A 19,633-nucleotide genomic window follows, 5' to 3' on the forward strand; every position below is an offset into this window, starting at 1 on the left:
ATAGCTATAGCACGTGCAGCCTGCGTCCGCGAATCGCGTGATCCAGGGGGCTATGCTCCAGAGCAATAGATGGTGCCAAAGTCCTTCGTCAAATGCACCAATCAGCGTTAAGTAAGGGTTTTTAAATTTTGTTTTTCGTCGGTTGGCGGTATCGTGCTCGTGGCGTCGTAGTGCCACCGTAATCATAATTACGGCAGTTTCTTAGTGATTTCTTTCTTCAAAAGTTCTGAAGTTAATTATTTAATTTAAAGTTGGCTTTTGTTATGCGTAAAACGATTTAACCCAAGAGAACACCGGAGTTAATTTAAAACTTAGGGAAAGTTTTCAACCTTGTATCATCATGGATGGACGTTCAATATATTCTAAAGAGAAGTCGAAATCGAAATTCGGAGTGGTCGTCAATCGAAGTACTTCATTTAAAAGGAATGGCCATATAAGTCAAAATTTAAGCCAAATAGGTATGTATCCTAATAACCAAGGCCCGCAATCGCGAATTCCTAGTGTTAATTTAAAATTAAATCCTTTCAATGTGCAACTGATTTAGCCGCTAAAACTCGAACCAAACTGAAGAATGCGTTGGCTCTTAACAAAGATATGGCAAAATCGAACTCCTTATTAAAATTAGAAATCCAAAACCTCAAATCTCAACTGGCTACTTTATATGCCACAGAACTTAAATATGCGCAGCTGCAACGGCAACTATTAGTACGCTCTTATGATTAAACTTTAATAAATTTTTACGGGGTCTTATTAAATTAATTAATTATTATTATTGATTAACATTAGGTAATAAAACCACTTATGAACACGGTTAGCCAATCACTCTTATTGTCCGTTCGTGAACATTGTAATGCCATGAGCATACTTGCAAAAATTGAGAATAACCAGCCAGTAATACTTGAACCAAACATGATCGAACCCCAATTACTTAAAGAAACCCATCAAAATCCACAGTAATTAAATTTTGAAAGCCTTAATTGTTTAATATCTTATATTATATAACCCCGTTTTAAATAACGACTTAGATTGGAAGTAGAGGTAAACGATCCTAAACCCAAACTGTTTAATGGCCAACCTAAGAGGAAGTCATATTTTCAAAAACTTTATACAATCGAAGAAACTAGCGCTGGAGTTTCAAATATCGCTAAAGAACCTAGTAATAATGATGGAATGCAGCCAGGGAATGAATTCGTACCACAATGCCACCTGGATTTTGGGGTTTCTGAAGTTCAAAACGGTCAGGAAACTACGGTACAATCCGTTTGCGTTCCAGATATGTTGGCTATTCCGGAACCACCAAACATTTGCAATTCCCCCAGTGATAATACTCTCGCTCTAATCCAAGAAGAGGGTGATATAACTGACAGAATCGATTTACCACCCTTAAGATTTTCCGGTAATCTTTCTATTAATTAATTAAATTTGTAGAAGACAACTGACAATTAAAGTTACATTGTATTTTATTTTATTTTATTTTATTATTTTTACTTTTCAAGATGAAAGCCACGAAAAAGACTTGATGGCTTTAAAAAAAACAGTATCGCAAGCTGCGGCTGCACTTTCGTCCAACGCTGATTTCTTCTCAACCAAGAACAGTGCCCCTATTGATGAAGATATGACTGAAATTTACGATGTTTCACTTTTTAAAGCCACCACCACAATTCCGATTGTTGAAAAGAAGAAAATTGGAAAAACTGTTCCGAACGTTCCTAGAGAGGGACAAACATCTCTTGCGCCTCCCTTCAAAGATGCACTACAGAATCAAACTCCAAATGCACTTCAGCAACACTTATCAAGCACTACTACGGCTCTCGCGGAGAACTCTACTGTTTTTAAAGCTACACCCACTGAGACGACTAATCACGAAGCTTGGGACATGGAGCTAACATCGACACTTGAAAAAACTATTGTCGAATCGGATAAGAATAAGAAGCAAGCTTTGTCAGGCAATGATGTCGGAAAAATTAGTCCTAAAGATAAAATTACTTCTACTCAGTTGTCAACAGAAAAATCGATTCCACAGGAATCACTCGTGACGACAAAAGAACTTATGCCAGAGCTTAGTAAAGAACCACTCCCAAAGACTAATCCGCCGTTGACAACGAAAGAACCCATGCCAGAGCTTAGAAAAGAACCAATCCCAAAGACTAATCCGCCATTGGCAACGAAAGAACCCATGCCAGGGCTTAGTAAAGAACCAATCCCGAAGACTAATCCGCCGTTGACAACGAAAGAACCCATGCCAGAGCTTAGTAAAGAACCACTCCCCAAGACTAATACCCCGTTGACAACAAAAAAGCTTGTCCGAAAGAAACAACCGAGAAAATCCCCTCCAGAAAAATCAGTATCCAAGTCCAAGGAAAATAATGAACCGTTAACGGAGGCTCCATTTTTGGAAAACGATGATAGTGGTTCGGAGGAGAGACCAAAACGAAAATCCACCTTAAAAGCAATGGATGAATTGGACGAGTTATTATCGGACACTGAAGATGAATCTGTATACGAACCACCGAAAGCCGCTGCTAAACGTAACCCAAAGACCACTCGAACGACTAAAGTTAAGGCATTCGAATATTTCGTTTCGAAAAATGTCAAAACGGCGCCAAAAAGTAAAACCCTCAAAGCTTCTTCGTCTACGAAAGGGGCAGCGGCGGCGAAGAAGAATACTAAAAAACAGCTTCAAACCACCACCGCGCAAAAAGATGCTAACCGAAGCCTGGATGAATTTGATCTTTCAAATTCCGTCAACAAGTCATCCTTTATTAAACCTTTTTCTCCAAGACCTCGTAAAAGTGGAACTATTTCAAAGACAAAGATGATTTTCGACACTTCGAGTAGTGACAGTACTGACAATGATAAGACTTTGACACCCGGATCTGAAAGAAAGAAGACCACTACGGTTAAAAAGCTAAAGAAGAAAAGTGCCTGCGCCGCCGCCGCGATCGAAACTGATACTGACTCTCAGGAAGACGATATGGTTTCCGAACCAAATACGGTGGTACAAATGAGGTCAAGACCCCGTACTGTAACTGCTGGTAGTGGAAAATCTGCTGTAAAGCGTCGTAAAGAGTCAATGGCCGACAAACCTCTACCACCACGTACAACATCCACGAAAACTACCGCTGTTGGGAGAAAACCCAAAGAAGTTAAAAAATGTGAGGAACCTCAAGCTTCAACTTCAACTGCGATTGATGGAAATGTCGTCGTTCGAGAGAGCGATAATTTTAAAGTACCAGCGAAAAATATCGGAGTCCGAACAAAACCCAAGCCAAAAGATCAAGGAAAAGAAAATATGCAAAGTGAAGTACCAACTGCGTCCGACACAACTTCTGGACGAAAAAAGAACTCTATAAGTGGAAGTAAGACGACGCCACTTACAAACAACGATAATAATATTAAAGGAATTAAACGGAAACTGAGATTGACGGATGTTACAGTCCCGCCTAAAAAACTTGACGCGGGACTTGAGATTGAAACTCCTGATGTGGATAATAATCCAAGAGAGAGTATTCCCTTTGAAAAACCATTGTCACCTAGTAAGTATTGAAACTTTTAGAGGAATTGCAACAGTGGTGTGAGTACTCGACTCAATACTCTGCTCTGTTTGAGTATCGAGCCGAGTACTCGACTCAATAGTCTACTCTGTTTGAGTATCGAGTCGAGTATTCGACTCGATACTGTACTCTGTTTGAGTATCGAACCGGGTACTCGACTCGATACTCTACTCTGTTTGAGTATCGAACCGAGTACTCGACTCGATACTCTGCTCTGTTTGAGTATCGAACCGAGTACTCGACTCGATACTCTGCTCTGTTTGAGTATCGAACCGAGTACTCGACTCGATACTCTGCTCTGTTTGAGTATCGAACCGAGTACTCGACTCGATACTCTGCTCTGTTTGAGTCTCGAACCGAGTACTCGACTCGATACTCTGCTCTGTTTGAGTATCGAACCGAGTACTCGACTCGATACTCTGCTCTGTTTGAGTATCGAACCGAGTACTCGACTCGATACTCTGCTCTGTTTGAGTATCGAACCGAGTACTCGACTCGATACTCTGCTCTGTTTGAGTATCGAACCGAGTACTCGACTCGATACTCTGCTCTGTTTGAGTATCGAACCGAGTACTCGACTCGATACTCTGCTCTGTTTGAGTATCGAACCGAGTACTCGACTCGATACTCTGCTCTGTTTGAGTATCGAACCGAGTACTCGACTCGATACTCTGCTCTGTTTGAGTATCGAACCGAGTACTCGACTCGATACTCTGCTCTGTTTGAGTATCGAACCGAGTACTCGACTCGATACTCTGCTCTGTTTGAGTATCGAACCGAGTACTCGACTCGATACTCTGCTCTGTTTGAGTATCGAACCGAGTACTCGACTCGATACTCTGCTCTGTTTGAGTATCGAACCGAGTACTCGACTCGATACTCTGCTCTGTTTGAGTATCCAACCGAGTATTCGACTCGATACTCTGCTCTGAGTATCCAACCGAGTATTCGACTCGATACTCTGCTCTGAGTATCGAACCGAGTATTCGACTCGATACTCTACTCTGAGTATCGAACCGAGTACTCGACTCGATACTCTACTCTGAGTATCGAACCGAGTACTCGACTCGATACTCTACTCTGAGTATCGAACCGAGTACTCGACTCGATACTGTACTCTGAGTATCGAACCGAGTACTCGATTCGATACTGTACTCTGAGTATCGAACCGAGTACTCGACTCGATACTGTACTCTGAGTATTCAACCGAGTACTCGCCTCAATAATAACTCGATAATCAGCATTTGCTAATTTGTTTTAATTAATTTAAGGTACTAATGATAAGTTGGAAGAAGCAGCCCAGCAATTAAATACTGCCCTAAGTACTGGTAGGTCAAGAAGGGGCCAAATTAAAGACTATAAAGAACCAAAACTCAATAAGTAAGTATAATTAATATTAATTTAATCCATCTTGATTTAATTAGGTTAACCAATTAATCTATTTATTATTATTATTTATAGAAAATTACGTCGGGAGTAGATGGGAGATGCATACAGAAATTTTAATTGATTCATTTTTAAAAATTTTAACAGTCATTGTATTATACTTTTTTATGTTTAAGCAAAATAAAATTCAATCAATTGATTTTAGTATTCATGGAAATGTTTTGATTTTGAAATTTCGCGGGTTATTTTACATGTGGGTTCACTGGGCTGGAAATAAGACTAGTCTGCAAGTCAAAAACTTTTTTATTATTTTTCCTTAGACCACTTTTTTAATTCAAATCCCGAGCCTCTGGTCCCAAGGACTAATTTAATATTTCTAATTGAAATAAGTAAGGGGCACTGTTCCTTGGGATTAGTTTAATTATTCAAGACAATATCGGTCTCTAGTCCGAAGAAAATCCTTATTTCCAAGACTGTTGCTTTGGCTTAGGGCTGTACATAAGCAATAGCAAAAACATTACACATTAAGTTCTCATTAGTATTTACTGATGATTGAATTAAACTGACATAAATTTCAGGATAAGAACCAGTTAAACGAATTGTTTGTTGTTTGATATTTAGTCAAGAGGGGAGATTTGGTAAGTAGTTATAAATGTTATGAGGCAACACAGTAATTGAAAATGATGGTTATTTCCGGCCCTGTACTTGAGCGATGACCCGTCGGCAGGGTTGCCATATTGGGCTGTAAAGCCGCCAATTGGGCTTTCTTCTCCAAAATATTGGCTTGAAATAAAAGGGTTGGCTGTTGGCTGGAAATTGGGCTTGTCGGGGTTTTTCTTTGGCTTTCTGTACTTAAAATACCGCCAATATTGGAAGATCATTAGAATGCCCAAAAAACTGACAAATGGTGCTGTCAAACCTTTTGAGCGGCTTATAATTCATGATTAAATAAAATGATTTCATTTTGTTTTGCGTTTTAAAAATGGTGTCAGTATTGAATTTGCATTAAAAATTTCTAAAAAAAACTAATTTCAAATTTTCACGATAAATTTTTGGCTTGTTTTTGGGCTGGATAGTTTAGATCTTAGGCATTTTTTGAACTTCTTTTCGAAACGCCGATTGGCGGTTTTTCGGGCTTGTTTCCAATTTGATTTTGGCGGGTTGAAGGTTTTCAATCTGGCATCCCTGCCCGTCGGCTCACCTGACACCCGGCCAAGCCTAATGTAAAGAGGCGTTTTAAATTATTGGAAGCTAATGCTAACCAAGCCTTTTTAATTAATAAATCACTTTTGTATTAAAATATATGTGGTAAAATTTATGCTATTAATTATGAGTAGTTCAAAGTTGAATATTTTTCAGTTTATTTTTTTATTGTGTGCAAATATTGAAAGCTAACGCTGTTGTTTGAGTTGCTAATTTGATTGACTGTTAAGCCTTGGCCATTTTGTGTAAAGAGAAGCCATACACGCTGCGCTGGTTTATATAGTTTTTACCAGCACAATTTTGTTAAAGGTAATTTAATCTTTATACCTCTACTTTAAATGTTGTTAAGTCGTTAACCTCTGACATACATTACGTAGGGAGGGTACTATCTTGTCTTATTTACGAAACAAACTCGCTTATTATTTAAAACTGTCCTTGAGAGACTGGGAGAGAGTTTATAAAATTTCCTTATAGTCAAACATCGTTAATGAGGAAATGATTATTAGATTTAAAACGTTTTTATTAGAGATTTTTCCTTATAATAATAAGTGAAGGTCGACTTGATAATAAAGATAATCTCTTCTTCTTAGCCTAAATATTATATGAAGGAAAGTTGGTGAAATGGAGAGATAGTTTTCATTCTCCGTTAATTGTTATGGCTGATCAGTTGGTCAAAGAATGGTTGGCAGATTATAAGGTCAGTTAATTAATTAAGTTTCAGCCAAATCAGTTTTAAGTAGCAAAAATAACTTATTAAATTCTATACCTATTATTAGGCTCTAAGCAATGATGAAGTTCATAGTTTTGCAAACATTATATCAAACAATAATGATTTAACTCAAGCTATATTCACTGCTCTCGAAGAGAAGAAGTATCATAATGAGGTACCCTTTATAAACTTAGAACTTAATTAAGCTCAATTTTGTTTAGTTCTACTTAGAGAATATCAATTTATTTTTGGAAACAGTTACTGCAGCCCATTTGCGAGCAACTTTTCACATTCTATCGATCAACGGAAGAGTCTTTACGAATATTTTCTTTGCAATTTGTACCAACTTTGATAGGAATCTATTTGACAGAAGCTGCGAGAGGAAAACAAAAGGTTTCTGTCTATTTTCTTAGTGACTCGACTCTCCAATTTTGGGAAACATTTTATTCATTCGTTAACGTTACTTTACAGAACTTTAGGTGTGTGGAAGTAATCCTCTTAGGAATTTATAACTTGGTTTGTAATAAAATGTATTGATGTATATCTCCAAAGAAATTACTTCGAGAGATTTGTAATAGTTTTGTGTTTTTACTTTGCACAATTTAAATATTAGGAAATTCTCGATGCGGAAGGTAAAGCGGTAGTGTGGTCATTTAGAATTCCGTCCACATCTAAACCTTCAATATACCACGAGGTATATTATTATTATTTTTATTTTTATTTAGAACAGGGTTCATACAAACCTGGAAAAATCAGGGAATTAAATAGTTGACAAAAACCTCAGGGATATTTATAATTTTTAGTAGAATTCAGGGAAATCAGGGAAATTTGCGTCAAACAGGGGCCGAGTAATTAAGCAAAATGTTCGTGAACATACCCTCCATAGGATTAACATTACACTATACTTTGGAGGCTCGTAACTCTGGTTCTACTAGAGATACGGGGATGTCCTTTGAGTATGTTATAGTTCAATTTGCCCCCCTTCGAACTATACTAAAATCTTTGGGCTACGACAAACAAGGGCCGAGTAATTGAGCAAAATGATCGTGAACATTCCCTCCATAGGATTAACATTACACTATACTTTGGAGGCTCGTAACTCTGGTTCTACCAAAGATACGGGGATGTCCTTTGATTATGTTATAGTCCTATTTGCCCCCCATTCAACCATACTAAAAACTTACGGCTACGACAAACAACGGCCGAGTAATTGAGCAAAATGATCGTGAACTTTCCTTCCGTAGGATTAACATTACACTATACTTTGGAGGCTCATAACTCTGGTTATATTAGAGATACGGGGATGTCCTTTGAGTATGTTATAGTCCTGTTAGCCCCGCATACAACCATACTAAAAACTTAGGGCTACGACAAACAACGGCCGAGTAATTAAGCAAAACGTAAACAAACAACCCCCTCCATAGGATTAACATTACACTATACTTTGGAGGCTCATAACTCTGGTTATATTAGAGATACGGATGGTGATGTCCTTTGATTATGTAATAGTCCTTCGTTAAAATTTGCTCCATATAATTCTCCATATACGGGAAAAACCTGGAAAACTCAGGGAAGTATATGGGGAAAAAAAAACCTCCCATAAATCTCAGGGGAAATTTGTTTTCCAAAAGTTGTATGAACCCTGCCCTAAGAAGTATGAGAAATCGAGTCGAGATGTTAATTTAAAGTAATTTTAAATTTAAGCCTTTTGGTGCTTCAAATTTACCTTTAACGGAAAACGCTTTGAGTCGATTAGAGTTTGGAGATAACCGTGTGGTAAACATTGGTCCTTTTTCTGAAATTGAAAGGATTAATGCGAGTAATAGGTATTAGTTTTAATTTAATATTGAAAATAAAATAATTGCGAGCGTAATTTCAGTTTCTTAATGATTTTAATTTAATGATTTATTCAGGCTGCAATTGATGAAAGTTCTAATGCAGATATACAATAGACATATCAGTCTAATGTCTAGGGTGTCTCATCAATCTTTGTGCAAGATTTGTTCTCGGTTAGAGACAATTTAATTTAATCTTGGGGAGAAAACCTTTCCTTTAAAGGGAGGGTGAAGTAGAAAATCAAGTGATTTTTTTATCGATTCTTCTACTAATTATAAGACCAGTCTGCATAGTGAAACATTCAGGAAATAAATACCAGCTCCGAATGAATTTAAAATTCAAATTAGGTACAGATTTTAGGGATAATTTTAAAGAAGGACCTCCGACCAATCGCGTAACGCCCTGCCTTTTTATTAACAAAATTCTCGTGGCACGCATGCTCCATGTCTCGCGCCACGATTATCACGTCGTGCGCCTAATTTTATCAAATCTCGTGATAAATTTCATTCAACACGGAACGTGCCACGAGAATTTTGTTAACAAAAAGGCAGAAAAGGGCGTTACGCGATTGGTCGGAAGTCCTTGTTTAAAATTATCCCTAAAATCTGAACCTAATTTGAAATAATTTTAAAATCATTCGGAGCTGGTATTTATTTCCTGAATGTTTCACTATGCAGACTGGTCTTATAATTAGTAGAAGAAGAATCGATAAAAAATCACTTAATTTTCTACTTCACCTTTCCTTTAAAATTTAATATTTATTTACATTTAAAAATTAAAAATTTAAAATTTTCAGAATTGTAAAACAAGGAACGGGTCGTCAAAGAACATCCGTAGCTCTGGAAGTAAGTAATTGCGGTATTCCATTTTCTCAATCAACACCTAGGATACCCATGTCAGCCGATTTTCTATTGGAAATGATACACGCTGTCTATTACTCAATGTTAGTTGAAATTTTTTCTTAACGAGAGAATTAACGTTGAAGAATTTTAACCGAGGGGTTTTTTTTTTACTTTTTTTCCTCAGGTTTAACGGTTTAAACTACCCTGGTAGTCAAACTTTAGACGACATTCACTTTCGTGCCACGTTAGAATTGATGCCTGAAGTACTTTTGGTAAATTTTAAAGAAGTTTGAAACAAATCTTTCTTTGATGGGGAGGGCTAAAAAAAATTTTTTTTTTTTTTTTGGGTTATTTTATTTTGTAGGTAAGTAACGCAATTAAGGACTCGCTTAAAACGAATCCCTCTGGTCAGCCAACGGACGGTCCTATGGGTATTAGCGTCGCCCTTTCTCCGACTACGACATCTTCCACGGTTGTCTCCAAAGCCATCATAACAAACGCTTCCTTTCGCACAAAGAAACTACCAGGCACGTTGCTTTTTGTTTTATTATTATATATGTTTTGTGTAAAGGTGTCCTCGCGAGTCCGATTCCCCCGTTTTCGCGAGTCCGATTCGCCCGTATTCGCCAGTCCGATTTTCCCGTATTCGCCAGTCCGATTTTCCCGTATTCGCCAGTCCGATTTTCCCGTAATCGCCAGTCCGATTCGCCCGTATTCGCCAGTCCGATTCGCCCGTATTCGGTCGTATTCGCCTGTATTCGCCAGTCTTATTCGGTCGTATTCGCCCATATTCGCCAGTCGTATTCGGTCGTATTCGCCAGTCTTATTCGGTCGTATTCGCCCATTTTCGCCAGTCGTATTCGGTCGTATTCGCCAGTCTTATTCGGTCGTATTCGCCAGTCTTATTCGGTAGTATTCGCCCATATTCGCCAGTCGTATTCGGTCGTATTCGCCAGTCTTATTCGGTCGTATTCGCCCATTTTCGCCAGTCGTATTCGGTCGTATTCGCCAGTCTTATTCGGTCGTATTCGCCAGTCTTATTCGGTCGTATTCGCCCGTATTCGCCAGTCTTATTCGGTCGTATTCGCCAGTCGTATTCAGTCGTATTCGCTTGTATTCGCGAGTCGTATTCGTCCGTATTCGCGAGTCGTATTCGTCCGTATTCGGTCGTATTCGTCCGTATTCGGTCGTATTCGTCCGTATTCGCGAGTCGTATTCGTCCGTATTCGGTCGTATTCGTCCGTATTCGGTCGTATTCGTCCGTATTCGGTCGTATTCGTCCGTATTCGGTCGTATTCGCGAGTCGTATTCGGTCGTATTCGTCCGTATTCGGTCGTATTCGCGAGTCGTATTCGTCCGTATTCGCGAGTCGTATTCGTCCGTATTCGCGAGTAGTATTCGCCAGTCGTATTCGCGAGTCGTATTCGCCAGTCCGATTCGCCCGTAATCGCCAGCCCGATTCCCCCGTACTCTAGAAAAACAGATTGCGTGTATTCAGACTCGGACTCGCGCGTTCGAATACTCGCATAGGCCTAGTTTTAAACAGAAAGAAATGCTTTTTAAATAAAGAAAGCGTTCTTTCTTTGTTTATCCCTTAGATGACATTCCTATACAAGGTTCGGACGGATCGGGTGGAGCGGGAGATAAACATTTAGAATCCATTACGGAAGAAGGGGATGACGAACATAATGCGAGAAACAATTCCGTTAAAGTTAAAAGCGGAAGCGGAAGTGGTTCCAACAAACTTCCAGTTGTGCTCCAACTACGAAAGAACAAAGACAAGAAAAAGAATGAACAATTAGCCGCCGCCAACGAAATTTCTTCATCAGGAAACACAACGCCGACAAGTACTTCCGGAAAAACAAAGACGAGAGACGTCGATAATTCATCCTCGTCTACCGCCGGCAGCGTTTTAAAATCGAGCTTGAAGAATTCCGCCAGTAGTCGTTTCATTAAGAATGGAATCCCGGAAAATGATCCATCAGCGATAGATGTCATGACCTCTTCAACGATATCACGATTATCAGATCCCGAAGCTGGTCGAGGAGGAAATTACGAAATGAATCACATGCGCAGCAGCGGGAATGATCAGCAGCAAACCGCCAATATCATGGCCAAAAAATCAAGTTCGGCGTTTAACGTTAGCAGTTTGGTGAGTAATCACGTCATTGGGGGGGTTTCTGACGATTCTACCTCCGCCATCGTTAATAATAGTAGTAGTAGTGGTAGTAGAAAAGAAAATGAAAATGGAGGGTTGAGTAAATATCCTTCGGCTCAGACCGTCGTATGAATATAGAGTTTATTAATTAATTGTTAAAATAAATAAAAAAAAAGAAATATATTTGAAAATTATAATTATATAAATAAATATATATATATATAAAAGAGTAAAGACAAATTAAAGATCTTTTGTTTTTATTATTATTATTAATTATCGGGAGATAAATAATTAAAATTAGCTTAATTAATACCGTTTATTTCCTAATGGGTACTACTGAACTATTTTTCTAAATTTAACGGTTATAATTAACAACAAGATCAGATATAGTCCGAGTAAGAAAAACTATAAAATTATATATTAACAATAAATTAATTAATTATTATACTGGTAAATTTAAAGAAATATATATATTACAAACCACTCGACATTGAGGCTTTATAACTTAGAAGAATTGGCCTTATTCCTGATCAACGCCACCGAGGCGTAGCGGCGACTTTTGGAACTATAATAATACGGTAGCCAATTACAGGTGGCGCTGGAGCCGATGGACTCTGATGGAGATCTGTTAACAATTTTCTCTATTTTGAATCATGTGAATAGCCAAGGCTTAACAAGCGATATGGTTTCAAAAGTATTAAAAGTTGATTTTACCTTTCTTATTCTGTCTAATATTATGAAATAAGACTTTCGGAGTAAGTTTTCATTCGATTTTGGTCTATTTGGAGATTATTAGGTTAATAATAATTAGTTAAAACATGTTTTATGAAGTTGAAGCGGTAATAATCAAAACATAGAAAATAACAGATCTCCATCAGAGTACATCGACTCCAGCGCCACCTGTAATTGACTACCGTATTACTATAGTTCCAAAAGTCGCCGCTACGCCTCGGTGGCGTTGATCAGGAATAAGGCCAATTGGGGCGGCGGTAGTATAGTAGCGTAGTAGGGCCTTATCATTTTCAAAATTTAAGTTATCAATTTGAATTATTAGCAAGAAGTGATATCTAGTTTATTAGGGAGAAGGTATAAATTCGCCACATTTCCAGCTTTATCTCCAGTCCAAACGTATAGTAGGTCCGGAGTTAATCCCCGCCGCCTCTAAATTACAACCAGCGTATATCTCATTGGATCTTGAAAACTCACGTCAGCGCGACGCGAATGACGAAAATTACGTATTTTCAGAGAGATTTTAGAAGGGGAGTTTAAAGGGTGGTTTGGAATGTAGCGCAACGTCGTCTGCTAAACGTTATCTAGGCAGGTCGATTTCCGGTATGATGCGTTTGTAACAGAGAGATTTTAGAACATGTGAACGGAAACTCGCCTACCCCAAAAAGCTCAACGCGACATCTTGTTTGGGCGTCATCACGTTTAATAGAGTCAAAGGGGGGGGCCTTCCACTCCCCTTCTAAATTCTCTCTGGTATTTTCCGACTGAGGAGAGGGGACGAAATAGCCCGGCCTCCTTTTACAACATCCCTTGTATACGGGACTTACGAGGTTTACCGCCCCCTTTTCGGAGAGTTGTTTTGCCAAGGCTACGGAGCGCGTTCGACGACAGGCAATGTCAGACACTAACTAAAGGCCGACAACACGTTATGGCAGCGCCCACAGAAAACATCTCGTAAATCCCGTATTATGAAAGGGAGACTGAGACTAGGGCGAGCGAATACTTAGGCATCTTATAACTTCTCCCTAATAAACTAGATATCACTTCTTGTGATTAGTTTATTCGATTACGGGAGTTTATTTTTCTCGTTTTAATTTGGATATTAGGATTTCAAAATTATTTATATTTATAATTTTTCGGAATTTCACCCGCCATAATTTTATTTAGTTCATATTTTTTATTTAAAATGGAATCAGGGATATATTTAATTTTAGAAGTAGGAATGGAGAACAGAGTAATCTGGGCGCGCGTCAAAGTCCCGGACCCCCTTCCACGGGACGGGGGGGGGATGAAAGAAGAGGCGGACTGGTCATAGCGACAGAGGTAAAAAGGAATTACGTATTTTTCGCCGTCCCCGTCAGCAACGTCATCAAAACGTAGTTTAAGTGAGCCGCCAATAAGATAATTTAAACTTTTCGTTACGTGTTGGAGGGAGCTGGGGCTCTATACTGGGTGGTCTATGAGTCGGACTGAAGTAAATACTAACCGTTCCGTTCTCCATTCCTACTTCTAAAATTAAATCTATCCCTGATGGAATATAAAGCCAGGGAGATAGAAATTGGGGAAGTGTTACTGGCGTCATGCGCAGTAGGGTCTACCGGATTTCTAGTTTTTAGCAAGGAGGATGCGAAATTTGAGAGAAATAGGCATGCGCGCTAACTGTGGAACGGCTCAGGTTGGGTGGGACGCCAAAAATGGGGGAAGAATAGTCGGACTCTATTGTAATTGGTTCGTCTGTAGCCCTTCGTGACCAATCACAATTGAGTCCGACTATTCCTCCCCATCTTTTGCGTCCCACTGGACATAGACCATTCCACAGCGAGCGCGCCTCCAATGATGACCCCAAAACAACTGGTAACAAACGAGAATGACTTGAGGGCTTTTATATTTCGATTATAATTAAGTTAATTAATTAGCTTTTCAGCTTTGAAAATAATTAGGTCACAATCAATGAATCAATTAATCTAAATAAATTATTAATGATGGTGATTGAATCGTATTTTTCGAGATAAAATAAAAAGGGCATTACAAAGGTGATAACAGATAATTGATAAGATGGAGAACCATATTTAACCCCTTTAAAAAAGTTTTAAATATGATGTTCTTCTATAAAACATCAGATAGGTCATTGGAATATTTAAAAAAAAAAAAGATATTAAAAACTCTTGGGATGTTTTGTTATTTCTCTAAAACCTTTCACCTATTTGTTATTTAGCGGCTCTGGAACCTTAATCTGTAAATGGTACATTTATTCTTCATTTAATTTTCATTTTGAAAACGAAATCAGTATTTTGACGTCATCAATAGCCCCCCCCCCCCACTCTCCATAAGTTTATAAGATATGTTCCATAAGTTTGTTACTGGTTACAAACTGGAGCTTGTCATGAAGTGATTGAACTAGGTCATAGATTCGAGGTAAAGCGACGCCTGGTGAGGCGCTGTCAAAGGCTTAGTACAGACTGCAACACCGAGTGTAGTCAATAAGCGATTTTAAAAATGACGTTTCACAGGTGCGCGCGCAGAATTTAGGGAGGGAAAAATGCCTTCCATCTCTGCTTTTCCCCCCGGCTACATATTTTGTATAGGGTTCTTTTTGAAAAGGCCTATTCTCGCTTCCGTCGTTCTCAAACTAGCTCGAGCTGTAAGTCTCTAGCATTACGAAGAATAGATAGTGTCATACTTATGAAACATATCTTATAAATTTATGATATGAGGCATAACCCTATAATACACTAAATAAATATGGGTCCAAAAGATATTTACTGTTAGCAAAAGTTCATAGATAAAAACCTAAAGTATATCGTATGGATAATAGAGTAATTTCGATAGAGAGGGGAGTGAACTGCGTATGCCCCGCTTTGTGGGATGTCACTAAGGTAAGAGATAAGAGGGTTATGACGTTGCCATATATAAAAAAGAAATTATACCGTTACTAGTGGTCTCGATAGACTAGTGGCGGTAGAGAGGGGGTGTAGAGTAGACTGTGTATCCCTCCCTCTGGTCGCGCTCTTGTAATAGGGACTACTGTACGCGCCCAGTAGGGGGATGACACAGCTAAGAGATAGAAGGGTGTGACGTTTGCATACGTAGTACTGCCATTACTCTATAGCAGACCCATATTTATAGAGAGTATGATAGGTCTATGATATCAGTTAAATCCTTCTTGAAACCTTTATATACCCGATTTTCCGCTACTTTAACATACAGAATAGGGTCCCGGTTTTTATTAACTGAAGTTTTTTAACCCTAAGTTATAAAACAACTATCCTTGCTCTTTATGGTTAACTTTTCTTTTGCAATCGTTAGCTTTTTCAAAATAAATTTCTTGACCTTACAAAAAAAAAAAGAAACCATAATAATGAATGTGTAGATAGATAGGGTGTATAAAAGAAATTACTAAATGGTAATAAATAAATAAAACAATTCATTTTTTAATCACCTTATAAGCCTTTAAACATTATAGCTCATCTTAAAAAAAAACTGCACTTATTAATTAATTAATAATATAAATATATATTATAAGATATGTAAATCAGGGGTGCTTTTTCTAAACTACTAAATTACTTTAAAACTGGTACGAAATAACTAATTTTATCTTGTTTTTTTTTTAATTTTTATATCCCCATTTTAATTAAGGTTGAGCTTTTTGCCATATTTAATGTTTTTTTTTTAATTAAAGGGTTAGTGACATATTTCTCCTCCCCCTCCCGCGAATATTTTTAAAATTTTACAACTTGCAATTATAGTTATACAATTGTCCTATATTTAAACTTTAGTGCTTAAGCCTCAGGTGTTGTTTATCATACTATTTGAGTAGCTGCATACCCTGAGCTGAGGCGACCAAATTTATAAAAAGGCTAGTTTATGTATGTACATGCACTTATGACTCTAACCCTTTGAACTTTAAAGATTCAGGATTCCGTTTAATGCCAAATTTAAATTACTGTTATGATTGGTGGAGTTTATTAAGGCGGGAAAATGGTATAATATCTGCTATTAAACAAGTCAAAAATTTAATGGTACATTTAATTAATTATAATAGAAATTATGTAAACAACAGTATTACTAAATATTTTATGACGTCATTTTATAATTTTATCCGAAAATAAAAAAAAAACGCTTGATAGGTATAAAATTTAATAATTACCTATTTTTAAAGTTTATATTAAAATCTCGACCGTATGAGACAATTTACAGTGCCAACATTTTGGTTCAAATTAAATAAAAAAATATATTAATTAAGAAATATTAATAATTAAGCTCGTCCCGTATGGTAATATGTATTTTGTGTAACTTCCATGTTCGTCAGAAAGATTTCTAAACCTTAAAAAAAAAACAAATAAATACATCGCCTTTTTGACGTATTAATGGTTACTGTAACGAATAACCATAAATCATAACCGTTTAAAACCAGAAACATCAGTTTGGCACGTAAAACTTCGAATTGGCAAATAATTTTACGCTCTATTAAGTTTTGAAGGGTCTCTAAAGTAGTCGGCGACCGTTGGGGTTTTTTTTCTTTTTAAATAGTCGTTATTGACGGTACAATCCCGGGGGGGGGGCGGTAAGCAAAACGAAGGTCTTTCCTTCTAGCAAACGCAGCGGGAGTCTCAGACTCGCCGGGGGGGTGAATACTGGGGAAACGCCTAAGCGCGGCGGCTCAAAAAGAATCACAAGAGAGATCTAACATCAATGATTGGGAGGGGGGTGTCGGGTGACTTTTCCAAAGAAATAAAATTCAACGGTTCGCCGGCATTTTTACAGTCCCTTTAATCGTCTGCGGTCTGCCTAGAGTAGACACCAGCTTGCGTTGTTGCATTTAGCGCAATGGACATATTGTTCTTTAATTAAAAAGAAGTTAATTAGTTTCATGATAAAATTCGAATTCAAAATTTTAGGTGTATAGTTAAGGCATTCGTATTTTAGTTAAAAAGTAAATACGTTAAATTTAATTTATTCATCTAATGGTTTTAAAACTTCAGAATTCTAATTTTAGCTTTCCGTAATTAAAAACAATTAATAAAACAATGAAAAATCAATAATTAAGAATAATGTGATCGCTTATGGGCGAGTTAATTGTATAGTATAAATTTTGTCGATATAAAAAAAAACGTTATTAAGAGCTACTATGAAATCAGTGTGAATAATTAAATGAAAAATAAAAGCGTAATAATTAATAATATTAAAGATTAATAGATAACGGAAGAAACAAATAAAACGGTTTTTTCTGGCTTGTTTATTTTCTTTAATAAATTAATTTTAATTGAAAAATCGCAAATACAATTTTAAATTGTCTTTGAACGAATACAAACCAAAATCTGAGTGCATTATGGTTAATGAAAATAAGAAATAAAAAAATTACCAGAATTTTCAATTTAAAAACGCTGTTTTGAACTAGTCAACTCAGTTCTATGTTTGTAAATGTATATAAAATGTATAGGATAAAAAAACAGAGAAAAAATAATGAACTATTATGCAATAAAAGCTATTATTGAGATTATATTTGTATTGTTGAATTTTTAAAAGGTATTATCTGGGATCCATGTATTTTAGAAGCATCTAAAATTACATGGATTTTGAGCTCTTTTAACATTTTTAAAATCATGTTCCCACATCGGATTCCAACTCCGCCACTGCGACCCCATATCTGAAAAGAATGGAAATGGGACCCGAAATAGTCTCTTAGCTCTTTAGTACGACCAGAAAAGACTATTATCAAGAGTAAATAACCCAGTCTCTCTTATGCATTAGTAAAATCATAAGTTTATAAGATATGTTCCATAAGTATGTCACTACCCATACTTCGTAATGTTAGAGGCTTAATGAGAGCTAGTTCAAGAACGACGTGAGAATTGACTACACTCGGTTTTGCAGTCCATCCTCCTCTTTAGTCTGTACTAAGCCTTTGACAAGGCCTCACTACGCGTCGCTTTACAAGAATCTATGACGTTTCACCTACGTCACTTCATGACAAGCTCTCATTAACGAGTGACACACTTATGGAACATATCTTATAAACTTATGGTAAAATCGCCGTTGGCTTATTCCAAGGTGCTTCGAATTTCCATGACGTTTATTCGAAAGTGTATTTATAATAAACGTATAGCTTCATCTCCGGCTTTTGCCAAAGAACATCTTGGACGCGTAGGTTGGACCGTATGATCCATCAGGGGACCGTCCAATGGTGTCCCATTGGGAAGCTTGTTCTTTTATGAACCTTACCGCGTCCTGGTTATCAAGTAAGTGATATCGTTGTGAGGAAGTTTAATCCCTCCATGCGTTTGCGAGTAAAGCGTGGACGCATTAAACAAGAGTGGACAATCACAATTAGCTAAAGCAGGGATAGATTTAATTTTATAAGTAGGAATGGAGAACAGAGCAATCTGGGTGCGCGTCAAAGTCCCGGACCCCTTCCACGGGACCGGGGGGGGGGTACGAAAGAAGAGGCGGGTCAAAGCGACAGAGGTAAAAAGGAATTACGTCTTTTTCGCCGTCCCCATCAGTAACGTCATCAAAACGTAGTTTAAGTGAGCCAATAAGATAATTTAAACTTTTCGTTACGTGTTGGAGGGAGAGGCTCTATACTGGGCTATGAGTCGGACTGTAGTAAATACTAACCGTTCTCTATTCCTACTTCTAAAATTAAATCTATCCCTGGCTAAAGTTTAAATATGATTTTGATTACGTCTATGATCATCCGAGTCATATTTCCTTGTCCATCAGGTGTTATAATAAATTTATCTTCGTAATATCTAGAAAAATAAACAAATGCGAAATTAATATTAAGTTTAAATTTGATAGGGAAAATTTTGTATCTATAGCCTGTCATTTTATCAACGGGAATATTGGGCGTGTCCTTGTCGTTACAAGGACCAGTGTGAAAATCTGGTGACCCAAAGAACTCGTGAAAACCACGCTTCAATGGTAAATAAAGGGTGATCGCGACCAAGATGCCTGAATTTCAAGTTCAAACCTATTTCTTTTAGAATTATCATTTGTAAACTGACTTGTTAATTTTCCATACCATTTTCCAATTACATGGTTCCGATATCTTTTTTCGGCTAATAACTCTAATTATTATTATAATAATAATTAGAGTTAATTATAATTATAATTTCATCTTCTGATATTCCCCCTATGACGGCAGTTTCCATTTAACCAAAATGATGCGATAACTTCGTATTAAGTTACTTTGCATGTTAATAACGTAGGCGTT

The 19,633-nt window shown here is 37.4% G+C and overlaps 2 protein-coding genes across 2 annotated transcripts; both read left to right on the forward strand.

Annotated features, from left to right (window-relative positions):
• The first annotated feature begins 113 nt into the window (after positions 1-113).
• Positions 114-5,151, forward strand: LOC149702770 (uncharacterized). The gene is made up of 7 exons (XM_089866682.1): positions 114-458; positions 545-705; positions 787-953; positions 1,026-1,396; positions 1,497-3,536; positions 4,826-4,934; positions 5,016-5,151. Exons 1-7 carry the CDS (start codon positions 341-343, stop codon positions 5,032-5,034), a joined length of 2,985 nt encoding a protein of 994 aa, XP_089722808.1. The 5' UTR covers positions 114-340; the 3' UTR covers positions 5,035-5,151.
• A 1,003-nt stretch (positions 5,152-6,154) lies between these two features.
• Positions 6,155-17,917, forward strand: Hyccin (PI4KA lipid kinase complex subunit hyccin). Its single transcript, XM_089866683.1, has 12 exons — positions 6,155-6,452; positions 6,734-6,840; positions 6,920-7,027; positions 7,111-7,245; positions 7,324-7,368; positions 7,466-7,546; positions 8,557-8,678; positions 8,766-8,861; positions 9,485-9,631; positions 9,715-9,802; positions 9,895-10,057; positions 11,129-17,917. Exons 2-12 carry the CDS (start codon positions 6,799-6,801, stop codon positions 11,818-11,820), a joined length of 1,719 nt encoding a protein of 572 aa, XP_089722809.1. The 5' UTR covers positions 6,155-6,452; positions 6,734-6,798; the 3' UTR covers positions 11,821-17,917.
• The last annotated feature ends 1,716 nt before the right edge of the window (positions 17,918-19,633 follow it).

The sequence above is a fragment of the Phalangium opilio genome, unplaced genomic scaffold (genome assembly GCF_054372755.1).
Source record: "Phalangium opilio isolate 3A_F unplaced genomic scaffold, DU_Popi_V2 ptg000017l_1, whole genome shotgun sequence".
NCBI lineage: Eukaryota > Metazoa > Arthropoda > Arachnida > Opiliones > Phalangiidae > Phalangium > Phalangium opilio.

Coding starts and splice junctions, on each gene's coding strand:
- LOC149702770 (XM_089866682.1), top strand. CDS start 341: ATGGATGGACGTTCAATATATTCTAAAGAGAAGTCGAAATCGAAATTC. Junction 459..544: donor TCAAAATTTAAGCCAAATAG/GTATGTATCCTA, acceptor CAACTGATTTAG/CCGCTAAAACTCGAACCAAA. Junction 1,397..1,496: donor ACCACCCTTAAGATTTTCCG/GTAATCTTTCTA, acceptor TTACTTTTCAAG/ATGAAAGCCACGAAAAAGAC.
- Hyccin (XM_089866683.1), top strand. CDS start 6,799: ATGGCTGATCAGTTGGTCAAAGAATGGTTGGCAGATTATAAG. Junction 7,028..7,110: donor AGAAGAAGTATCATAATGAG/GTACCCTTTATA, acceptor TTTTGGAAACAG/TTACTGCAGCCCATTTGCGA. Junction 9,803..9,894: donor TGATGCCTGAAGTACTTTTG/GTAAATTTTAAA, acceptor TTTATTTTGTAG/GTAAGTAACGCAATTAAGGA.